Genomic DNA, 24,241 nt, shown 5'->3' on the forward strand with positions numbered 1-24,241 from the left:
AAGCATCACTTATCCACTCGGATCCCCTAAGGATTCTGTAAGTTAAAGTGAATTGCTGAGACAGCCTGCACTGGTGAACGATGAAGGAGTCAATAGCTGCCAGGAAATGAAGTGCATACTTGGAGAAAGCTTTTATTGTGGTTGGAAACAGTTGGATATTGAGGGAGTGGAATGCCTCCCTGTTGATGGATCACATCGACTGTTTTGATTGTACCCATATTACTATTAATGATGTTCTGCAACTAAGGAATCTGGGGACTGGGGAGAATTCACTGCTCTCTGAGCCTGCATGACAATATCTGCCTGGCTCTTAGAGAAAGCACATCAGTGACCTGAGTGGTGCTAGCTGTTTGAGTTGCCAAGATCTACAACTGGCCCTTACAAGGAACTGTGACCATGATTGGTAAGTGTTTGGTAATTAGGCCATGGATATCTGACCATCACCTTAGACCGTTAAGAGACTACAGTACTACAAGTTTTTGGTGACTTCAATTAGCCACTTTTTTGGCAATAGTTCCTATGCCGTGAATTTATTATCTCAAACTCCTTACTACCCTTGCTCTTCTCCTCTGTCCACTTGATGCTCAGGGAACTGTCCTTCTTTTGAAGGTGTTGTTCCTCATTCCACTGGATGAAAACTGTGAGAGTAGTGCCCTATTGTCAGCTGCTGCCTTTTGTTTGTGCTTAGGTAGCCCCTCAATTCTGTTTGGGAGCTTTGCCCCATTTCTCTGATAAACCTCACAGTACCAAGTGGCTGCCAACCTCCATGCACTGCATACCAATCCTCCAGATATGCATGTTCTTTACCATTGTTTAAATGCATGAGGGTCATTTAAAAGGGAAATACTTCTTCTTTTAGTTTGTCTCATTTTACTTTGGGTTGCCCTTCTCCATCTCTTCCTGTCAGCCATCCATTTCTCTCACAATATCGCTGGAGGTTTATAAAATCATGAGGGGTATGGATAGGATAAATAGACAAGGACTTTTCCCTGCGGTGGGGGAGTCCAGAAGTTTAGGGTGAATGGGGAAAAATATAAAAGGGTGGTGCGTGTAAGGAATGAGCTGCCAGAGGAAGTGGTAGAGGCTGGTACAAATACAGCATTTAAAAGGCATCTAAATGGGTATTTGAATAGGAAGCGTTTAGAGCAATATGGGCCAAGGGTTGGCAAATGGAACTAGATTAGGTTAGGATATCTGATCAAAATGGATGAGTTGGACCAAAGGATCTGTTTCCATGCTGGACATCTCTGTGACTCTATATCCCTTGATATCACAGGTTTCTAGTTAGTGTTAGGTCTTTCTCATCTTCTTTATGGCAGTCCCATCTCCAACACTTATCTCACTATGTTTGCTCCAGATGTTCAAAACAGATGCTCACATAACTTTCACTAGACCCAGTTGCCACCTTGACATACTTGTTTCTGATCTTGTCTTTCTTCATTCCTTGACAAATCGATTTCGTTGTTCCTCTCTTCTTGATGTTGCCCGAGTTTCTGCACTATATTAGGAAGGCCAGTCTCTCAATCTTGTAAATTCTTCCTGTTCAGTTTTCACATAACATTCAGCAACAAATTACTTAAACCAGAACTGATTCTTTGCTTAATTATCATATTTCCAGCTTTTGCCACCAATGACCCCAGGTACTGTACTGCTCACTTTCTCCAAGTCTTCACACCTTCACTTTGGTTCTCTTTCTCTAGGCTCAGACAGGCAGCGATTGGGTCTTTGATCTCCTGATCTAAAAACAACTAACTTCCACTGCTTTTCTCCAGATAGTCATGTTTTCACCACCCCATCACAAATTCTAGCATTTATTGCCTTGCCTTAGTTGCCATAGGGAAGGCAGTAGTGCTGGGTTTTATTTGGTGTGACAGATACCCACAATATGCCATCAGGGAGGGAATTCCAGTGACAATGAAGGAATGATATTTCCAAATCCGAATGAATGAGTCCCCTTTGCATCTTGTACCCTCTCTTGCGCTGGTGGGGCAGGCATCCAAAAGTGGTAGCCATTGATGTTGTCAGCTCAGACAGTGCATGCAGCACATCCGCCTTCATCAAAATGTGTTTGTTATCAAGATCTCCTTAACAATCTGCATTGTACCCCACACTGGGGAAACCTGCTGTAATTGGGAAACTAACATAGAAAACATTAACTCTATTTCTCTCTGCACAGATGTGACCAGGCCTGCTGAGTTTCTTCAACATTTCCTGTGTTTGATTCAAATTTTCAGCATCTTAAGTTATCCTACTTAATGTTTGGGTGTACAGAATCCCCTATTGGTGCCTCATTATATTTACATTTTTCTGAAATTTAATTCAATATTTCATCCTCTCTTTTTCTCTCCCTGACCACTTGGGGGCCCATAGTGTATTCCCAACAATGTGTTTGGCCCTTTTGCATTTATTTATTTTTATCCGTATGACCCCATTTGATCATTCTTCCAAGATAATATCTCTGCTATTGCTGTAACTGGTCCTTAATTAATGTTGTGGCCGCCTGCCCCTTCTATTCCCCTCCCAATCTTGTGATTACCCTTTAATCAGGAATGTCAAACTGCCAAACCAACCCATCTTTTAGCCAACTCTCAATCATAACTAGATTATACTTCTACATGCCTATATGTGCCCTCAATATCTATCATATTCCTCAGCCTCCTTGCATTAAAATATATTCCATTTAGCCTTAATGAATTTATTTCCTTCTTCCTTCCTCTGCCTTCTAGATTCACTTACATGTTGATTCCATTTTTTTAAAGTTTATGTGGGCTTTGCTGGCGAGGTCAACATATTTTGCCTGGCCCTGTCTGCCCTAGAACATAGTGGCTTATTCAAGCATTTCAAAGGGCAGTTAAGAGTCATCTACACTATTGTCAGACCAAGTAAGGATTACAGATTTCCTTCCCTAAACAACATAACTAAACTAGATGAGTTTTTACAATTGACAGTGGTTATGTGGCCACCATTAAGCCATGTTTTCATTCCAGATTTTTGCCATGGAGTGATTTAAACCCAGAATATTAGCCTGGAGTGCTGGACTTCTCATCTAGTGAACTACCACTACACCACTGCCACCTCAGATCCTGACCTCTCAATTCCTCTTTTCACATCATTATTATTTTCCGAAAACTGTAGCCCCTCTTGCTCTTTTTTCTTTTCCTTTCTTTCCTGTACATCCCCAAACCTGGAATATTAAGCACTAATCGTCCCTGCTTTGGAGACAGGTCTTGGTCACCCGTTTGAGCCTCGATGTGCCTACAGTTCACGATTTTGCTGAGCAGACTATGCATTTACACATTTGTATTACAAACCTTAGTTAGGCATCTTTGTACCATGATCCCACTGAATCCCATATTATTCTAATGAGCAAAATTAAGGAGTTATTGCAAGTGTGAAATTTCTATGAAGATTTATAGATTATGACACATCACCAGATAAAGTTTCCAGATTTCTGAACGAATAATCCACAACTGGACCGTACAAGATGGAATCGAACTCTTTTCTTTTAATGGACCTGTGGGAATAAAAGTTACAGTACAAATTAAGGAGCAGGAAAACAGGCAATTTTATTTAAGTAATAGGGAAAATCGATTCAACCCTGACAACTTATTCAATCATGTAGTATTAATTACACATCCTTCAGTTAATGGTTCAAACTATATTGCTCTTATATAAAGCCAATATGGGCTCAATTTGCTGGATGTCAAGATGAGAATGATACTGGAAATGCACGGCAGGTCAGGCAGCATCCGAGGAGCAGGAAAATCAATGTTTCAGTAGGCTTTAGCTCGAAACGTTGATTTTCCTGCTCCTCAGATGCTGCCTGACCTGCTGTGCATTTCCAGCACCACACTCTAATCTTGACTCTAATCTCCAGCATCTGCAGTATCTACCTCCGTCTGCTCAATTGGCTGGATGGCCCTTTTCTATGTGGTGACCATTTTACAATTCTTGGAACACAGCATGTCCACCCACCCATCTGCTGTCATGTCCAACTGTCCACAAGTGGGAGCTAATTTCAGTATTGCTGAAGAAAGAAGTTTTGTCAAAGTTTTTCAACTTGCACTTATGGACAGTGGACGCTGATTGGTAGAGGTACTGTTACACCTCTCTAGGGTAGCATGCTTGAAACCAAGTTCCACTATTCTCAGAAACATCACAAAAGTTAAAGGTTTGCAAAAGTATGCAAATACCCCAGCTTTTAGACTTAGGTTGACAGTTAGCATGGACTTATGTACTTGCTGTACTTAACCAGAATTACTACTTACCACAAATAAATAGACTCTAGCTAAAGATCAACAATTATGAACTGTCAGCATATGACTCTACTAGTTGAACCTTTAACTCCCTTTTAAACTCCCCCTCTACGTACACAGACTGAGAGATTCAAAGAAAAAAACATGATTGTAGATGAAGGGAAACACTGGGAAGGCAGTCCAGTGGTCCCTATCCATGGGGTTTGCTGATCAGAACCTTGATTCACGATCATCCTTCTCTTGCTTGTTTCACTTGCTTGCAGGAGTTACAAGTAGCTGCTACACACATGTCTCTGGCTGACCGGTTAAGAGCCACAGCTTTCAGCAACTGCTGAGGGAAAAAAATAACCTGGCTTTCTTCAGTCTTAATGTAAATCTTATTGCAGAGAAAATAAACAGTGCCTGCCATTGTGCGGATCTAACAGCTCCTCCTAAGCATTCACATCCTCAAGCTGTTCAGTTCCTGGGAGCCAATCATATAGCTGTTGGCAGGCAGAGGCCTTTGACAACTGGTCACTAATCTGGAGACCAATCAGCTGCTTGTTGCCAGCCAAGCTATATTTCAATACAACCCTTGGCTTGGAAACCATTCATCCACTGCTTTAACACAATGCAAACAGCAGTTACAGTGGGTGTCAGGATACTTGCTTTTAAGAACTGCAGCAATCCTTCAGTAATCCTTGGTTTTCAAAAGTTATTTTCCCATTTAAGTCCTCAATCAATAGTATGGTGTTTACAGCATTGCCTTAGAGAATGCATCAGTTAATGATGACTGACAGTTAACTTCTAAGCTTTGTTTAAATGTTTCCACTATGAATGTCAATGCTCATTGTTTCATTTCTTAGGGCAATGCCTTTATCAGAGTCCACTTGCCAACAAATTAGCATTTTCCTCTCATTATTTATAAAATATTGCTTCCTCTTACATTGATATTTTTTGTGAATTGTCCTGATGAAGGCAAACAAAAAGCTTTGACAAAGTATGCATTTGAGCAATACTCAAGTTCAATACTATCAATGACAACTTGAGAGCTAACTGTTGAATCAGGGGAGGCTAATTGGTCCCAAATAATTCAACCTCATCAAAAATGAAATCTGAAGACAGCATTTTGCAGTAACAGGCTTGATTGGAATGGAATTGGTTTCTGTTGTTGAATTGTTTGTCAACATTCAACAAAAACAACATATTTTAACAAGTGTTTGTTCATTGAATCTAGATTCCCTACAGTATGGAAATAGGCCCTTCAGCCCAACAGGTCCACACCGACCCTCCAAAGAGTAATCCACCCAGACCAATTCCCATCACCAAATTTACCCCTGACTAATGCACCTAACACTATGGGCAATTTAGCATGACCAATTCACCTAACCTGGGGAGAAAACCAGAGCACCCAGAGGAAACCCACACAGACACAGGGAGAATGTGCAAACTCCACACTGTCATCCAAGGCAGGAATTAAATCCAGGTCCCTGCTGCTGTGAGGCAGCAGTGCTAACCACTGAGCCACCGTGCTGCCCCCTTCTATGGTTCCCCCAATTTCCCCTTCTGTGACTCAGTGTCACAAAGACACAATCTACATTGCAAATTATAAAAGGAGTGTCCTCTCTACAAAATAATCATTTTGATCTTGAATACTCACAAGACTGATTAGTAGGATGGCTGTTGTGTCGCATGGGGACAGGGTAGGTTAACTTGGCTTGTATTCACTGGATTTTAGAAGAATGAGGGGTTCTTATTGAAATGAATAAAATTCTGACAGGGCCAGACGGGGACGATATTTCCTCTGGTCAAGGGGTCTGGAACAAAGTTCACAGTCTAAGCAGCTGGAATAAGCCCTTTTGGATTGAGACAGGAGAAACTTTTCACTCAGAAGGTGATGAACTCGTGGAATATTTTAGCTCAGAAAGCAGAGCAGGCAAAGTTACTGAATGTATTTGAGAAAGAAATAAATATATTTCTAGAGACTAAAGATGTCAAGAGGTAAAGGAGAGATCTGGAGTCTGGCGTTGAGACAGAAGATCAACTATGAGCATGCTGAATGACGGAATGTGCTTGATAGACCAAATGACCTACTCCTGCTCAATTTCCATGTAGCTCAGCAAATAAGGAGTCTATTACTTGAGTCAGGAGATTTGCATTTGCTAAGTAAATATGTAGTTTCATAGTGATTCTAAAATCACCTTTGGAAAATTTGTAACTTGTGTCTTTAACACAAGTGCTTTTGTTGTTACACAGTATTTAAAATGGAGAAACTGACCATTCACCCGAGGACATGCATGCTAGTTCCACACAGGTGCCAGTAACCTAAATCTGGCAGGAGAGGTGGTATTACAGGCAGTTGTTTTACTGTTTTATGGAAATATCGGAATCAGGATGGGCAAATCATTTGGCTCATTGAGCCTGCTCCTTTATGTAACCCAATCATGATCACTTCAACACCATTTTCTTGCATTATCCCTATATGTCTTGATATCTTCAATATTCAGAAATCTATTGATCCCTGTCCTATTTACATTAATTAGATTACCTTGTTGTATAGGTTTGCTGTTTTAAAGTGACAAGGTTAATAATAAATTGCAAATTGTTGTTCAAGTCATAAACTTGGTATCTGATATCTGTTATTCTTAAAGTCTTAGAAGAACAACTGGACAATTTTAAGGGTCCATCAAATGCTTTAATTTCACCGTTTTTCGAGTCCAGTGTTAGCAAGTCTGATTTGATTTGGCTTGTTCTCCTTCAGTTGTAACACTACCTATGCCAGTGTGAACCATGATTTCTGACTGTTAACCCTCACAATTCAGGATGCCCTGCAGCCATTTAATGACAGTGTTGACCCAGGTCCTCGGGAGACAACACTCCGTCCTGGAGTCACATCTGCTGTATAGTGATAATGTAGTGATAGTCCAGAACTCTAGGCTGGAGACATAGGTTTAAATCCTCCTGTGAAATCTGTATTCAGTTAATTTTTTTAAATATCTGTAATCAAAAGCTAGCAGTGACCACGTAACCATTGCTGATTGTTATAAAACAACTTCACTGATGTCTTTTGGAAAGGAAATCTGCATCCTTACCCAATCTGGCTGACATATGACTCCAGACCTGCAACTATGTGGTTGCCCTCTGAAATAGCCAAGCAAACCACTGAGTCATGTCACCCCTACAAAATCTAAAGGGAGGAATGAAACTGGGAGGATCACACATCATCAACCTAGATACCAGAATCAATGACAGCAAACCCAGTGAGATCATTCTTGCAAACATTTGGGTATTTTTGCCAAAATTGGAAGAACTGTTGCACAGACAATACCCTGATATTGTCTGTAAAGTCTGATACCATGTGACTATGTCCCAGAGACCAACATCAAAATCTCTGGTTACGTCCTATTGAAACCAGCAGAGGTAACCATCAGAGGAATGTGGTCAGAAGGAAATTGCTGTGAGTGTCCTGAACACTGACTCTGGCCAGCATCACATCATAGCATCAAGTCAATCAAAGGCAAGACAAGCTCCACCTGCTCCAGAGATGTGTCATAATATCTCTGAACAAGTTGATTAGGAAACAATCAATAAAGGAGACCTAGGGGTCTTGTGGTACAGTGGTAGTACCAGGAGGCCCGGGTTTAAGTCCCGCAGGTCAGGCAGCATCCAAGGAATCAAAGTATGACTCTCCTGCTCCTCAGGTGCTTGCCTGACCTGCTGTGCTTTTCCAGCAACACACTCCCAACTCTGATCTCCAGCATCTGCAGTTCTCACTTTCTCCTTGGTTCAAGTCTCACCTACTCCAGAGGAGGGTCATACCATCTCTGAGCAGATGAATAGAAAATATATAAAGCAGATGGAACAGCCTTGACTTTCAATGAACTTGGTAAGACAGTGATGGGGGAAATATCGAAGCTGTCACTATTTGGGAAACTGGAACCGTATGATGCGGATGTGGAAGACTGGTCCCAGTGTGCTGAATGAGATTTTTTTTTCAGACAAATAGAAGGGGATCACTGACAAAACGTCTTGCCCCTGACTGCTGTGGAGCTACAACTTTCAGCCATCATAAACAGTTTAACCTATTTGACAGCCCTACAGTCAAAATCCTTTGATGAACTGATAGATATAGTAGTTGTTCACTATGACCCAAAACATCTGTTTCAACGAAGTATTACAGGTTTAACATGGCAAATAGACTTCCTGCGGGACCAGTTACTGAATTCTTGACAAGACTGCGATAATTGGCAAAACATGGAGTATGGGTCAGCATTTTGGGAAATGTTTGGGAAAAAGAATTAATAATACTGTGACCCAAAGGAAGCTGCTGACAGAACTAGATCTGGAGCCAGAGACAAGAAGGGATAGCAGTGGAGCAACGACGGCAGAGGTTTCTGGATGCACAGCAGAAATTCATCCCAAGGAAGAAGAAACATACTGGGGGGGGGGGGGGGGGGATGAGGCAACCATAGCTGACTAGGTAAGTCAGGGACAGCATGAAAGCTAAACAAAAAACATTCAATGTGGTCTGCTCCTGAGCCTGGCCAAACTGGTCATAAACAGGTCCAGACAGCGGGTCATGGAGGGGGTTGTTATGGCCGATTGCCTGCCCCTTTTCTGTGGTTACGTTCGAGCCCGGGTGTCCCTGAAGAAGGAGCATGTGGTGTCTACCAATACCGCAGGGAGTGGAGTGCTTTATTTCCCCTCCAACTCTATTTTGATTTAATCCCTCCCCTCCCCTTCACTTCACTTTTTTGATCACGCAGCAATTGCCCTTTGATGAGAAGGGCATTGCTTGTCACTGGCAACTCTGGTGTTTCCTTTCTTCCTGGTGGTGGAACTTGAATAAACCTATTGTCTCTCACCTACTCTCACACAACATGGGTGCTGGGGAAAATATATGCATTATGGCTGTTCGGCAGGGCAGTAGTGTAAGGGAAAATAAAAAAAAGTAAAAATAAAATAATCAGATTTAGAAAAAAAGAAATAATTGTAACCAGGAGATTTAGAGTCTCCTCAGTTTAGGGGACTGACTGTGCTGGCTGGGCCACAGTCGGTGTGTTACTGTTGGTTTTGGTTTCTGTTTGTTTTTGGCGGAAACCTGATTCCTGAACTGGCTGAACCATATAGCCAGTTTGTTAACTGGCATTGGAAAAAACAAGCATCCAATGTGGTGAAGATTAATGGTAAGCCAGAGGATTGGGAAATCTTTAAAAGGTAGCAGAGGATAACTAAAAAAAGGAATAAGGGGACAGATGATGAAATATGAGGGTTAGCTAGCCAGTAACATAGAAGTAGATTGCAAGAGATTTTTTTGGATATCTAAAAGGTCAGAAAGAGGCAAGAATGGACATTGGACCACTGGAAAAATAAGGCTGGAGAAGTAGTAACCGGGAACAAAATAAAACGGCAGAGAAACTGAATAGGCACTTTGCATCAGTCTTCATGGTGAAAGACACGAGTAGCACGCTAGAACTTCAAGACAATCGGGGGCAGAAGTAAGTGTAATGGCTATCACTAAGGAAAAGGTGCTTAGGAAGCTGAAAGGTCTGAAGGTGGATAAATCACCCAGACCAGGTGGACTGCACCCCAGAGTTCTGAAGGAGATATCGGAGGAGGTTGTAGAAGCACTGGTGGTGATCTTACAGGAATCATTGGAGTCAGGAAATGTCCCAGAAGACTAGAAAGTGGCTAACATAAAACCCCTGTTTAATTGTTTTTCTTTCTTTTTAAATTTTTTTTATTATTCCCCCACACTACCGCTTAACTGCAGTAGTGCTTATTTTTTTCCCCAGCACCCATGTTGAGTGTGCAGGTGTGAGACACAGTGAAAGACAACAGGTGTACAAATCTTTATTCAGTTTCCACCACCAGGAAGAAAAGATCCAAGTGGCCAGTGACAAGCAGTGCCCTTCACATCAAAGGGCAATGCAACCCCTGTTTAATAAGTGATGGAGGCAGAAGACAGGAAATTATAGGCTGGTTAGGCTGATCTTGATTGTTGTTAAGATTTTAGAATCCATTATTAAAGGAGGAGATTGCGAGATGCTTGGAAGTGCATGGTAAAACAGGGCTGCATGAGAAGGACTTGGACAGGCTAAGAAAGTGGGCAAAGAAGTGGCAGATGGAATACAATGTGGGAAACTGTGAGGTTATGCACTTTGGTAGGAAGAATAGAGTGTAGACTATTTTCTAAAGCCAGAAAGGCTTTGGAAATCTGAAGCACAAAGGGAATTTGGAGTCCAAGTTCAGGATTCTTTTAAGGTTAACATGCAGATGTTACAAATGCAAATGTAATGTTAGCGCTCATTTCAAGAGGGTTGGAATACAAGAGCAGGGATGTACTCTTATGAGGCTGTATAAGGCTCCAGTGAGTCTGCATTTCTGTAAGCAGTTTTGAGCCCTGTAAGGAGGGATATTCTGACAGGTCTTTTTTTTGGGGGGGGTTTAGGTTGTTTGGGGTGCAGAGGTAGTTTACAAGAATCATCCCATGGATGAAGGGCTTGTTTTTTTTCTTTCTTCTTTTTTTTCCGTGATCAGACACTCCTGTTTTTCTTCCCCCCCCCCCCCCCCCTTTTTACCCCCACACTACTGCCTAACTGCGGTAGTGCTTATTTTTCCCCAGCACCCATGTTGTGTGTGTGTGCAGGTGTGAGACACAGTGAAAGAATGAAGGGCTTGTTATGTGAGGAGTGGTTAATGATTACAGGGCACTTAGGTTGGAGCAAAAGCAGCTTGGTAATTTATAAGTAAGCCTATAAATTCAATGTGGTGCAGGTTCAGGCTGAGTCTTTACAGAGTATTTCACTTGGAGCAGTAGCAGCCAGAAAGCAGTAAGGGACACAGTAACCGGTAAGCCTATAAATCTAGTGTGGTGCAGATGAAGCAGGAACAACATGAGAATCTTCATTGCTGCTCATGTTAACGTTATAACTTTAAAAAGGCGAGAAAGTATCTAGATTGATGAGCCTTTGGCACCTGACAAACTGGACAGGAAGTTTATCCACAATACAGTGAAGAATAAGAATGTCTATACTGCACTTGTCGTCACAGGGTCTGCCTGAGACAAAGCTACCAAAACAGGCAAAATGCACACCGTCCAGGCCGAAGTCACTGCAAGATAAAACTGCAAATAAATCAGTCCGATGATGAGGAATTGATACAGTTAAATCACGTGACTGCTCCCAAAGTGGCTGCAATTAAGATAAAACTCTAGGTAAAACTCTTGGAGAAGATACTGAGGGACAAGATATATGCACATTTGGAAGAAAATGGACTAGTTACTGACAGGCAGCATGCGTGTAGGGAAGGTCATGTCTCATCAACCTAATGGAATTTTTGAAGGGGTGACAAAGATAATTGATGAGGGGGCTGTGGATGTTGTTTTATTTAGACTTTAGTAAGGCATTTGATAAAGTCCCACATAACAGATTGGTACAAAAACTAAAATCACATGGGATTCAAGGTGGGCTTGCTAGATACAAACCTGGCTTGGTCACAGAAGAGGCCAAGCGGTAGAAGGGTGTTTTTCAGAATGGAGACTGGTAATATGGCGTTTCACAGGGATGGGTCTTAGGTTCTCTGTTGTTTGTAGGGTATATAAATGATCTGGAGCAAAATATGGGTGGTCTGATTAGTAAGTTTGCAAATGATACAAAGATTGGTAGAGTTGTTGATAATGCTGATGATTGTGAAAGAATACAACAGGATATAGATAGATTGGAGACTTGGCCACAGAAATGGCAAATGAGTTTAATCCAGCCAAATGCAAGATGCTGCATTACGGAGGATCAAATTTAGGTGTGAATTATACTGTAAAAGGTACAACCCTTAAGGACGTTAACACATAGACAGATCTGGGCATGCAGGTCCACTGTTCCCTCAAACTGGGAACACAGGTGCCCAAGGTGATTAAGTGCACAAATGGCATGCTTGCCTTCATCAGCTGGGGCATGGAGTACAAGAGTTGGTGAACCATGTTGCAGCTATATAAAACCCTTGTTAGGCAACATTTGGAGTACGGTGCGCAGTTTTGGTCACCACACTACCAGAAACACGTGGAAGCTTTGGAGAGAGTGCAGAGAAGGCTCTCGAGGATGTTGCCTGATCAAGGTTATTGGCTATGAGGAAAGGTTAAAAAGACTAAGATTGTTTTTACTGGAAAGACAGCAGCTGAGAGGAGACCTGATAGAGGTTTACAGAATTACGAGGCATCAACAGGATGGATCGTCAGAGGCTTTCTCTCAGGGTTGAAGTTTCAATTACAAGGGGGGCACAAGTTCAATGTGAGAGGGGGAATGTTCAAGGGAGATTGCGAGGGATGTTTTTCATGCAGAGTGGTAGGAGCCTGGATTGCACTGCCAGAATAGGTGGTAGAAACAGGCACTTTGGAGTAGAGGGATACGAAATGAATAAGGGCAGGTTTGTTTTTTAGTTTAGTTAGGGCATGATGATCAATACAGGCTTGGAGGGCCAAAGGGCCTGTTCCTATGCTGCATTTCTCTTTTGTTCTTTATTCTCCTTTGTAAATGGCGACCCCCTTGACATGAAGTAGCCACAGGGATGGCTGCATTTATTGCTGGGGAACAAACCTTTAGGAACTCCAATGGACATCTTGCCTTTAAGCTTGCAAGACTCCAAGGCAAGACACCAAGCCCTTACATATTATGTATGATTTTATTGTCACGTGTATTTTACAGCAAGAATACAATAAAGTACAGTGAAAAGCTTTCATTTGTCGCCATGATTCAGTGTCATTTTGAATAGTTTAAGGAAAAGAAAGAAAGATATAGCTTCAAGAGAGTCCATTATCCTGAGCCAGCTTATCGCCATTAACGATACCTACACCACCATCCATCCATCGCTGTCTACACAGGGCCCAACCAATGTCAAAATCGCTGATCCTGAGCTGCCATCTTTTGCCACTGGGTCAATACTCCTCCGCTACCATCTCACCACCACCTGCACCAGACCAACCCAGGTCATTGTTATTTTCTCGCTGCTAGGCTCACCTTGATGTCGCTGTGATGCCTTTCCACCACTGCGTTGCCACCCCCAGTGCTAGATCCAACCAATGACAAAGTTGCTGATCCTTAGGCGCTATATTTCACTGCTGGGCCTACCTCGCCAACTTCACCCCCCGCTGATGTAGCAGTCACCAATTCTGATGCCAGGTCCAGTGTTCGCCTCTGGAAAAGTAAGAGCGAGCTCATTTGAAGTCCATGCATGGCTTGCTCGAGGTCTGCACTGGGCTCTCGTGCCGCCAATGATAATTGAGCTCTGGACAAAAGGTAAGTAAAGATATAGAGGGGGAAAAAAACAAGAAAAGAGAAATGTGGTTGCAGCAGATGTGCTCCAGATCAGGAGCCCTCCTCCAACACCACCTTGTAATTGAATTCAATTGTAATTGAATATTGGGATCATAGTAACCTTAGTTACGCACACGGGGCAGCAAGTAGTCCGACTCCCCTTAATAGTAGTGCAAGAGATAATTCCAGTTTTTTTCAGCAGGGACTGGCTACAGAAAATCTGCCTGAATTGGCAACAAAGTTTTAAAATGGGTCCTATCGATCTATATGAAGTGATTAGCAAGTATCCCGAGGCGTTTGAAGAGGGCCTTGAGAAAATTAAAAGGCACCAGAGCCAAGATCTATGTAAATCCAGAGGCCTGACCTCAATACTTCAAGGCATAACCTTGAAGTATTGCCCTGTGCCCTACATGTGAAAGTAGAAGTAGAATTAGAACTTCTAGAAGAACAGGACTTAATTCACCCAGTCAAATTTGCTGAATGGGTCATGCCAGTAGTTCCAGTTGTAAAACCTGACAACTCAATGTGTCTATGTGGGGATTATGTTCCCACTTAGACAGATATTCTATGCCACTTGTAAGAAAAGTTGGCAGTGAGGGTCACATATTTTCTAAATTGAATATGAGCCACACTTACCTTCAACTGGGACTTGAGGGGTTATCTAGGAAGCACATTACTATAAATACTCAAAGAACTGTATGTGTACACTGGCTTGATCTTTGGGGTATCTTTAGCTTGCGCCATCTTTCAATGGAAAATATCCTCCAATGGGTGTCCAGAGTGGCAGTCTATCTGCCTAATGTTTTAATCTCAGGAGCTAATGTAAAGAAACATGTGGATAGTTTGGAGGAGGTCTTATAGTGTTTTTCTGAGGCTGATATCCAGCTAACAAGGGAAAAAATGTGTGCTCCAGGCAAAAGAGCTAATGTATCTGAGGTACAGAGATGACATGGCTGAATTATACCATCGATGAGAAGGTGAAAACCATCAAAACCCTAGCTCCAAGAAACAGTCAAAGTTTGTCTCAGATCTCAAACTACCAGGTGCAGATACATTAAGGAATTTCTGATGTCGGATCTCCAGTGATGGCAGTTATCCTTTAAAATAAAAACAGACAGGTATCGGTCTGGAAAGATGATCTCCTAATAAAAAATATCAACGACCACTGGCAGGTAACCTCCTCAGAGACGATTTTTTAAATTGACAAGCCCCTTGCAATGATTCTTCAGTGTTCGTGGAAGAGATGTTCACCCTTGGCCAGACCAGGAAAGCAACAGGAATGGGGCCATGTGTGAAAAGATGCAGGAGGTCCCCTCATCTCAGGGGCAAGGGGGAGCCCTCAGAGCGAGGGATGTGAGGCCCATTGAGAACCAGTAATGAATCTTCCTGTGGTGTTCAATGTAAATGTTCCTTTGGTAACAGGAAATGGCGTGCCCAGCTGGAATTCATCATCTGAGCCCCTTACAGAGTAGACCCAGTGGGGGATGGTTTACTTTAGTTCGCAGGACAGCTGATTTGTGATGCAGAGCTATATCAACAGTGAGATTCCTTCTCAATCTCTCCCCTTGTCTGATTTGTGGTGACCTAGGAGAAAGTGAGGACTGCAGATGCTGGAGATCAGAGCTGAAAATGTGTTGGTGGAAAAGTGCAGCAGGTCAGGCAGCATCCAAGGAACAGGAGAAGCGACGTTTCGGGCATAAGCCCTTCTTCAGGAATGAGGAAAGTGTGTCCAGCAGGCTAAGATAAAAGGTAGGGAGGAGGGACTTGGGGGAGGGGCTTTGGAAATGCGATAGGTGGAGGGAGGTCAAGGTGAGGGTGGAGAGGTCAGGAAGATGATTGCAGGTTAGGAAGGCGGTGCTGAGTTCGAGGGATTTGACTGAGACAAGGTGGGGGTGAGGGGAAATGAGGAAACTGGAGAAATCTGAGTTCATCCCTTGTGGTTGGAGGGTTCCCAGGCAGAAGATGAGGCGCTCTTCCTCCAACCGTCATGTTGTTATGGTCTGGCGATGGAGGAGTCCAAGCACCTGCATGTCCTTGGTGGAGTGGGAAGGGGAGTTAAAGTGTTGGGCTACGGGGTGGTTGGGTTGGTTGGTCCAGGTGTTCCAGAGGTGTTCCGCAAGTAGGCGGATTTGTGGTGACCGTCAAGTTAAACCAACACCAGTCATATCTCTAATGAGAAAGCAGCTGTGTTGTCTGATAAGACAAAGTAGACTCAGGCCCTCTTGTGATGTAGTGGTAGTGTCCTTATCCATGAACTGCATGGCCTGGGTTCAAGTCCCACCTGCTCCAAAGTTATGTACTAACATCTCTGAACAGGTTGATTAGAAAAAAGAGGTTTAATCTACTGATTACTACCATTAAAAACACCAGTGTAGCACATTTAGTATTTACAAGCAAAGCACATTATGGGCAATGCAGCACACCCCAAAGGTGGGGTGGCAGGGGATAGTTTAGGCAGAACAGGAAAGGAGTAAGTCAAAATAAAGTAGGAGGGGGAAATAAAGTACTGTTTTCCCACCTCTCTCTAAAGGCATCGAGAGGATAGATGGACACTGCATGCTCCTTCTCCAAGGACAGCCGGGTATGACCTCAACCACTGCATGCATATTTCTAATTGGCTATAGAGGTGATTTACTGGTAGCAGTTAATAGTTAAAAACAAAAAGAAAGTCTCCGTGATTTGGTAATGGGTAAGCTTTTTGGTTGTGAGAGATAACACTTCCAGATATATAAAAAAAACCAAGACGGCCAAAAAAATACAGACCTAGGGGCTCTTATGATGCAGTGGTAGTGTCCTTACCTTTGAGCCAAAGGATAAACCCCACTTGCTGTAGAAATGTATCAGAGCATTTCTGAACAGATTGATTAAAAAAACAGACCAAGAAACGAAAAAAGGCAGACCCAGTGCTTCGCCTGTAACCGGCTTTGCATGCAAAGGTCTAATTGGCTACACAGGTGATTTACTGGTGGTGGTTAATCATTAAAAATATTTTAAAAAGTGACTGATTGTGGTGGGAAAGCCATTTGGTTGTGATTGAGAGGCCTTCTAGATATAAAAAAGTAAAGCAGAACCAAGTGGTGGTTATATAATAAAAAGAAAGTCACATCAATTTGGTAGTCGGAAAGCCGCTCAATTGTGAGAGATAACAATTTCGGATATAGAAATGAAAAAAAAAACAGACCTGGGGGGGACGGGGGGGTGCTCTTGTGACATGTTGGTAGTATTGCTACCTCTGAACCAAGACTCCTTGGTTCTAATCCTACCTGCTGTAGTTGTGTCATTTCTGAAAAGATTTGTACAAAATCTATAAAGGAGATCCAGGGATGGATCTGCAGAACTATCTGTCCTAGGCTGGGACTAGTCTATGTCTTCTAGGTGTAATGGCTCTATTTTGGTTCAACAATAAATGATACACCTTTCCAGTGAGGCTTCCTGAGTAATGACACTAGCTCCAGAGATAGTGGCACACTGGTTACAATCTTCCAAGAATGCTTTGAACCTGGATAAGTCTCAGAGGATTGGAAATATAGCACCTTTATTTACAAAAAGACAAACATCTGTCAGTGAAAAATGTCAGAGTCTATTAGGAAAGGATGTAACAATAGAGAATTTAGAAATACATTGTATTATAAAACAGAATCAGTATGGTTTCATGAAGGGGAAGCCATGCCTGACAAATTTATTAGAATTCTTTGAGTAGGTAATAAAGCAGGACAGATAAAGGGAAAGCAATGGATTTAATAGACTTAGATTTTCAGAAGCCATTTGATAAGGTACCACACATTAGGCTACTTAAGAGGTAGTTGGTGTTGGAGATAGTATTTAGTATTGATAGAGGATTGTCTAATTAATAGAAAAGATATTGGGATATAGAGTCATAAAGGAAACATTTTCAGATTGGCATTCAGTAACCAGTGGTTTGCCACAGGAATCAGCGCTGGAGTCACACTTATTTAAAACATACATGAATGGTTTGAATGAAGAAAGACTTAAAAATCACACGTCATAGTCTAACAGGTTTATTTGAAAAGTACAAGCTTTTGGAGCGCTGCTCCTTGGTCGGTTGGCTAACTGATGAAGAAGCAGCGCTCCGAAAGCTATTGCTTCCAAGTAAACCTATTGGACTATAACCTGGTGTTGTGTTATTTTTCCACTTTGTCCATGCAAATCCGACACCGGCACCTCCACATCAGGGATGAGGAAAGTAAATGCTCGATAGCCAAGATTGCAGATTACACACAAAAAAAAGTGGTTATCAAGTATGAAGAGGGATATAGACAGTATGAGAGATTGGGCATTAGAAGAGATGGATGTTCGATGACTGGTGCAGTCACAATTCCCAAAAGAGCCTCTTTGTGCAGTAAAATCTCTACTGAACTTAAAAAAGCATCTTTCTATTTTAAACAGATTTTCTAGCACTTGGCCCATAGCTTTCTATTTTAAAGATTTTCAATTGTTCATCTAAATTGTTCTTAAATGTCTGGAGGGGCCTACCTCTACCATCCGTCCACGCAGTGAATTCCAGATACCTATATAAAAACCTATATACTACTGCCAATTATTATTATTGTACTGTACAAGTCCGATTAAAAATATTGCCCCTTTCAAATGCCCTCGAGTACAAGATGAAAAGCTTTGGCGATATGTGCATTTTCTTTTTCAGCAATACTGAAGTTCTGATTCCAACCTTGGATGATTGTGCAAATTCCACACTGACATTCTCCCTATGAATGTGTGGGTTTCCTCCAATTTCCTCCCACTGTCCAAAGATCTACAAGTTAGGTGGATTGGCCATGGGAAACATGGGGTTACAGGATAGGGTGGGTCCAAATGGAATGCTCTTCAGATGTCAGTGTAAATGCGATGGACCAAAAGGCCTCTAACTGCACTGTCTGGATTCCATGAATCTATATTAGAATTTGGATACAGAACTGGCTTGAAGGTAGAAGACAGAGGATGGTGGTGGAGAGTTGCCACAAGGATTGGTGCTGGGTCCACTACTTTTCATCATTTATATAAATGATTCGGAATGTGAGCATCAGAGGTATAGTTAGTAAATTTGCAGATGACACCAAAATTGGAGGTATAGTGGACAGCAAAGAAGATTACCTCAGATTACAACAGGATCTTGATCAGATGGGCAAGTGGGCTGAGGGGTGGCAGATGAAGTTTAATTTAGATAAATGTGAGGTGCTGCATTTTGGAAAAGCAAATCAGAGCAGGACTTATACACTTAATGGTCAGGTCCTAGGGAGTGTTGCTGAACCAAGAGACCATGGAGTGTGGATTCATAGTTCCTTGGAGTAGAGTCGCAGATAGATAGGATAGTGAAAAAGGTGCTTGGTATGCTTTCCTTTATTGATCAGACCATGGAGTAGGAGCTAGGAGGTCATGTTGCGGCTGTACAGGATTTCGGTTAGGCCACTTTTGGAATATTGCATGCAATTCTGGTCTCCGAACTATAGGAAGGATATTGTGAAACTTGAAAGGGTTCAGAAAAGATTTGCAAGGATGTTGCCAGGGTTGGAGGTTTTGAGCTAAATGAAGAGGTTGAGGCTGTTTTCCCTGGAGTGTTGGAGGTTGAGGGATGACCTTCTAGAGGTTTCTAAAATCACGAAGGGCACGGATAGGGTAAATAGACAAGGTCTTTTCCTGGGTGGGGGAGTCCAGAACTAGAGGGCATAGGTTTAAGGGTGAGAAGGGAAAGATATAAAAGAGATCTAAGGGGCAACTTTTTCACACAGAACGTAGTGCATGTATGGAATGAGCTGCCACAGAAAGTGGTGAAGATGGTACAATTACAACATTTAAAAGACATCTGGGTGGGTAAATGAGTAGCAAGGGTTTAGAAGGATATGGGCCAAGTGCTGGCAAACGGCACTAGATTAGGATATCTGGTAGGCATGGATGAATTGGACTGAAGGGTCTGCTTTCATGCTGTACATCTCTATGACTATGACTCTATAATGTTCAACGGAAATCAAATTGAGTGAAATTGATTAACTCGAGATGTAGTCAGGAAGCTGTAAAACATCTCATAAAAAGTGAGACGTGTAAATGTCATTGGATGGACCACTGTCCACTGCTCCCTCTCCATTTATTGCAATGCTTCAGTTCAACGCCCTATCTTCCACCTGGCCACTCTACAGCCTGGAAGACTTGTTAGTTCTCCAATTTCAAATAACCTTCCTCCCAGCCCCTCTCCCTCCCTACCACCAACCCAATTCACTCTCACCATTGACCAAACATGTCGCACCCTCCACTTGTCTTCACCAATCCCCACTTCACCACCCTGCCCTGTCACCTCCTTTATCTGCAGCTTCCCCCCACATCCACCTCCAGTCCTGAAGAAGGGTTACACCCGAAACATTGACTTCTGCATCTTCTGATATCGTCTGGCATGCTGTGTTCTTCCAGCCTCCTGCCTGTCTACAACGTTCCTCTTTTGGCATCATGGGGTTGCTAGGAGCAACAGGAGCGGCGGCCAAGTGGGGCACACTGGGAATTGTAGTTTCCGGACTGTTAGCCACCAATGGATGAATCTGAGGATGCACTACATCTCCCGGCGTGCCTTAGAACTACAGCGGCGACCCTGCTGTCACTTGACAAGAAAGTTGGGGAGGATGTAAACCCGAGAACCTTTACAAATACCGTGCCTTTCCCCCGACGTTTGAACTATCCGTGGTTCGTTCGCCACAGAAATGTGAAGGCAAGAAATAACTGACGGACGGACTACAAATCCCAGGGTGCCAAGACAGACGCTCACCCGGCGATACCACGCGACGTCGAGGGTCGGGTGCTTTCCTCCTGTTCATCCGTCACCCATTGACTTGTGTCACTATCCACCGCCTCCATTTCTATCGATCTAGCCACTACTTATTGCTGTATTCAGCGGCTACTGCTTTCGGTGGACGCACCACTTACTCCGGCTGTTTTTGTTGTGCTAACGTCATTACACAGGCTTCCCACGGGTACCCGGATGACAGTGACGACACCACTTACCCGGATTTGGGGCGAGGCGGGAAGGAGATCCGCGGTACCCGGATGGGATAGATCACGTGCGCCCTCCTCCAACCCTGGCAGCCAATGGCGGCGCAGCGCGGGGAGGCGGGGCTCCTGTTTGAAAGGGTTGGGGCCCGGGAGGCCGAAGGAAATCAAGGCCGAGGATTCCGCGGCCTAGTCCGGGCTCGGTACGGCCGGTTACTGAGGGTAAGAGCCACGCGGAGTGTACGTCTGAGGTAAAGCGAAGGATTGAGGGTCGGGTAGAGTCCGTTCTGCCCCTCAGGCCTGAGTCTGTCCCATTTTATGTGCAAGGGAAGGCCTTTTCGTAACGACACATAAAGCAGGACGTCAGATGCCCTTCCCAAAAAGACCGGTGTGAACCAGATGTATTTTAACTACCGACAATGACCTTCTAACGGAGAATAGGGGCTAAGTGCTGGAAATCAGATGTTTGATGACGACGCGGATCCGAATGGCCAAAGGGCCTCTTTCCGTGCTGTAAAACAAACTCACGGAGGCTCAGTGGTTAGCACTGCTGCCTTTCAGCGCCAGGGACTGGGTTCGATTTCTACCGAGGGCGACATTCTCCCCGTGCCTGCGTGGGTTTCCTCCCACTGTCCAAAAATGTGCAAGTTAGGTGAATTGGCCACGCGAAATTGCCCATGGTGTTAGGTACATTAGGAAAGATATATAAGGTAAGGGGAATGGGGTCGGTGTGGTCTTGTTTCCATGCTAAATGGAATCTAATTTCAATAACTAGCTTTGTTTTGTTATTGGAGGGATGCGCGCGTCACCGGCCAGGCCAGAGTTTATTGGTCAGACGTCAGTTTAAGCCATGTAGCCCAGAACAGGTAAGGCTGACAGATTTCGTTCCCTGAAAAACACTACTGAACCAGATGTTTTTCTTTCTGACTGACGTTTGACAATGGTTAATTCCAGATTCCATCATCTGCCTTGACAGGTCCCCAGAACATTACCCAGCTCTCAATAGTCTGGCGAAAATGCCAATAGGCTATCGCTTCTCCTTAATTCCAGACTGTGCTTGCTTCAGCATCTATATCAAAGAGATGATTTTCTCATTTGAATTTACAATTCTGGTAACTGCTGTGGTGGGATTTGATTCAATTTCCCCAAAACTTATCCTGGGCATTTTGAGGTTCTTGGCAACTGACATAGGATAATGGAGATGTACAACGTGGAAACTGACCTTTCTGTCTAACTTGTCCATGCTGACCAGATATGCTAAATTAATCTAGTCCCATTTGCCAGTACTTAGTCCATATCCCTCTCAACCCTTCCTATTCATACACCCATCCAGATGTCTTTTAAATGTTGCAATTGTACCAGCCTCCACCGTTTCCTCTCGCAACTCGCTCCATACACGAACCATCCTTTGCATGAAAAAGTTGCCCCTTCTGTCCCTTTTAAATCTTTTCCCCTCTCACCTTAAACCTATGTCCTTGAATTCTGGACTCCCCCACCCAAGGGGAAAGACCTTGTCTGTTCCTAAACAATGCTCCTCCTGATTTTATAAACCTCTATAAGGTCACCCCTCAGCCTCCCAACGCTCCAGGGGTGACTATGAGGTTACCATTTCTCTGAAAATTTCTTTACATTTTCTTGATGTGAGGATAATGGCAAGGTCAATATTTGTTGCCTGTCCCTAATTATTATTGAACTAAGTGGCTAGTTTTGCACATTTCAGCTATCCACATTGCTGTGTGTCTGGGGTCACATATCTCCCAGACTGGATAAGGATGCCTCACAGCGCCTGAGACCGGGTTCAATTCCCGCCTCAGGCAACTGACTGTGTGGAGTTTGCACGTTCTCCCCGTGTCTGCGTGGGTTTCCTCTGGGTGCTCCGGTTTCCTCCCACAGTCCAAAGATGTGCAGGTCAGGTGAATTGGCCATGCTAAATTGCCCGTAATGTTGGGTAAGGGGTAAATGTAGGGGCATGGGTGGGTTGCACTTCGGCGGGTCGGTGTGACTTGTTGGGCCGAAGGGCCTGTTTCCACGCTGTAATGTAATCTAATCTAAAAACTCTGATTTGTAGCTCAGGTTGAGGTTCTGTATATAGATTTGCTCGCTGAGGTGGAAGATTAGTTTTCAGACGTTTCGTCACCATACTATGTAACATCATCATTGAGCCTCCAGATGAAGCACTGGTGGCATGGCCTGCTTTCTATTTATGCGTTTAGGTTTCCCTGTGTTAGTGATGTCATTTTCTGTGGTGACATCATTTCCTGTGGCGTGGATATAATACCCTTTACTGTCATAACATTCACTAAAGTGGAGGAAAAACAACAACCAACTGCCATTTCTAGATGTCACAGTAGAGCAAACAACCAGCGGCGAACCTCAAACCAGCTTCTACAGGGAAACAACTAAATACTTAACTACAGAAGCCATCATCCCAACACCTACAAATTAAGCTGCATTAGAACATTATTTCAACAAGCCACCACACACTGCAGCACAGAGGAACTATGCAGAGTAGAGGAAAATCACCTATACAATGTATTCAAAAAGAACAGCAACAAACCCCAACAAGCAGGCAAAACACTTCCAGGAACCCTAGCCACTTCTTCCCGCTCCTCCCCACATCAAAGACATCTCTGAAATGACTGCCAGACCTCTTGGCATCATGGTAGCCCACAAAACCACCAACACACTAAAACAGGAGCTAATAAACTTGAAAGATCCAATACACACAACAAGCAAAGCTTTTGTCATTTACAAAATACCTTGCAAGAACTGTAACAAACACTACATTGGACAAACAGGCAAAAAGCTAGCCACCAAGATACACGAACATCAACTAGCCACAAAAAGACATGATCCACTCTGGCTAGTATCCTTACATACAGATAAGGAAGGACACCACTTTGACTGGGACGACACATCCATCCTAGGACAAGCCAAACAGAGACATGCATGAGAATTCCTGGAGCCGTGGTTGAAATACCATGTTTCTAACAATAAATACATTGACTTAGAACAGTACAGCACACGATGTTGTGCCGACCACTGATCCTCATGTATGCACCCTCAAATTTCTGTGACCATATGCATGTCCTGTAGTCTTTTAAGTGTCCCCAATGACCTTGCTTCCACAACTGCTGCTGGCAACGCATTCCATGCTCTCTCAACTCTCTGTGTAAAGAACCTGCCTCTGACATCCCCTCCATACTTTCCTCTAACCAGCTTAAAACTATGACCCCTCGTATTAGTCATTTCTGCCCTGGGAAATAGTCTCAGGCTATCGACTCTATCTATGCCTCTCATTATCTTGTATACCTCAATTAGGACCCCTCTCCTCCTCCTTTTCTCCAATGAAAAAAGTCCGAACTCAGTCAACCTCTCTTCATAAGATAAGCCCTCCAGTCCAGGCAGCATCCTGGTAAACCTCCTCTGAACCCTCTCCAAAGCATCCACATCTTTCCTATAATAGAGCGACCAGAACTGGACGCAGTATTCCAAGTGCGGTCTAACCAAAGTTTTATAGAGCTGCAAAGAGATCTCACGACTCTTAAACTCAATCCCCCTGTTAATGAAAGCCAAAACACCACATGCTTTCTTAACAACCCTGTCCACTTGGGTGGCCATTTTAAGGGATCTATGTACCTGCACACCAAGATCCCTCTGTTCCTCCACACTACCAAGAATCCTATCCTTAATCCTGTACTCAACTTTCAA

General features: G+C 43.3%; 2 protein-coding genes across 3 annotated transcripts in view; one reads left to right on the forward strand and one right to left on the reverse strand.

Moving 5' to 3' along the window:
• The window catches only part of lrrc51 (leucine rich repeat containing 51), a 32,771-nt gene extending 12,236 nt beyond the window's left edge, over positions 1 to 20,535 (reverse strand). Inside the window, exons 1-2 of one of the 2 annotated variants that reach the window (XM_043692534.1) lie at positions 20,310 to 20,535; positions 3,432 to 3,514 (exon numbers count right to left, since the gene is read on the reverse strand). In XM_043692534.1, coding sequence (XP_043548469.1) covers positions 3,432 to 3,514; positions 20,310 to 20,398 — 172 coding nt within the window. In that variant the 5' untranslated portion in view covers positions 20,399 to 20,535. The remainder of the gene's footprint in view (positions 1 to 3,431; positions 3,515 to 20,309) is intronic. The other variant, XM_043692535.1, reaches the window with a different exon arrangement.
• Positions 20,536 to 20,640: 105 nt separating this feature from the next.
• Positions 20,641 to 24,241, forward strand: part of numa1 (nuclear mitotic apparatus protein 1) — a 119,837-nt gene continuing 116,236 nt past the window's right edge. Inside the window, exon 1 of the mRNA XM_043692529.1 lies at positions 20,641 to 20,752. The gene's annotated coding sequence lies outside the window, so the exon portion shown is untranslated. The remainder of the gene's footprint in view (positions 20,753 to 24,241) is intronic.

Source organism: Chiloscyllium plagiosum, chromosome 6, assembly GCF_004010195.1.
Source record: "Chiloscyllium plagiosum isolate BGI_BamShark_2017 chromosome 6, ASM401019v2, whole genome shotgun sequence".
Classification (NCBI taxonomy): Eukaryota; Metazoa; Chordata; class Chondrichthyes; order Orectolobiformes; family Hemiscylliidae; genus Chiloscyllium; species Chiloscyllium plagiosum.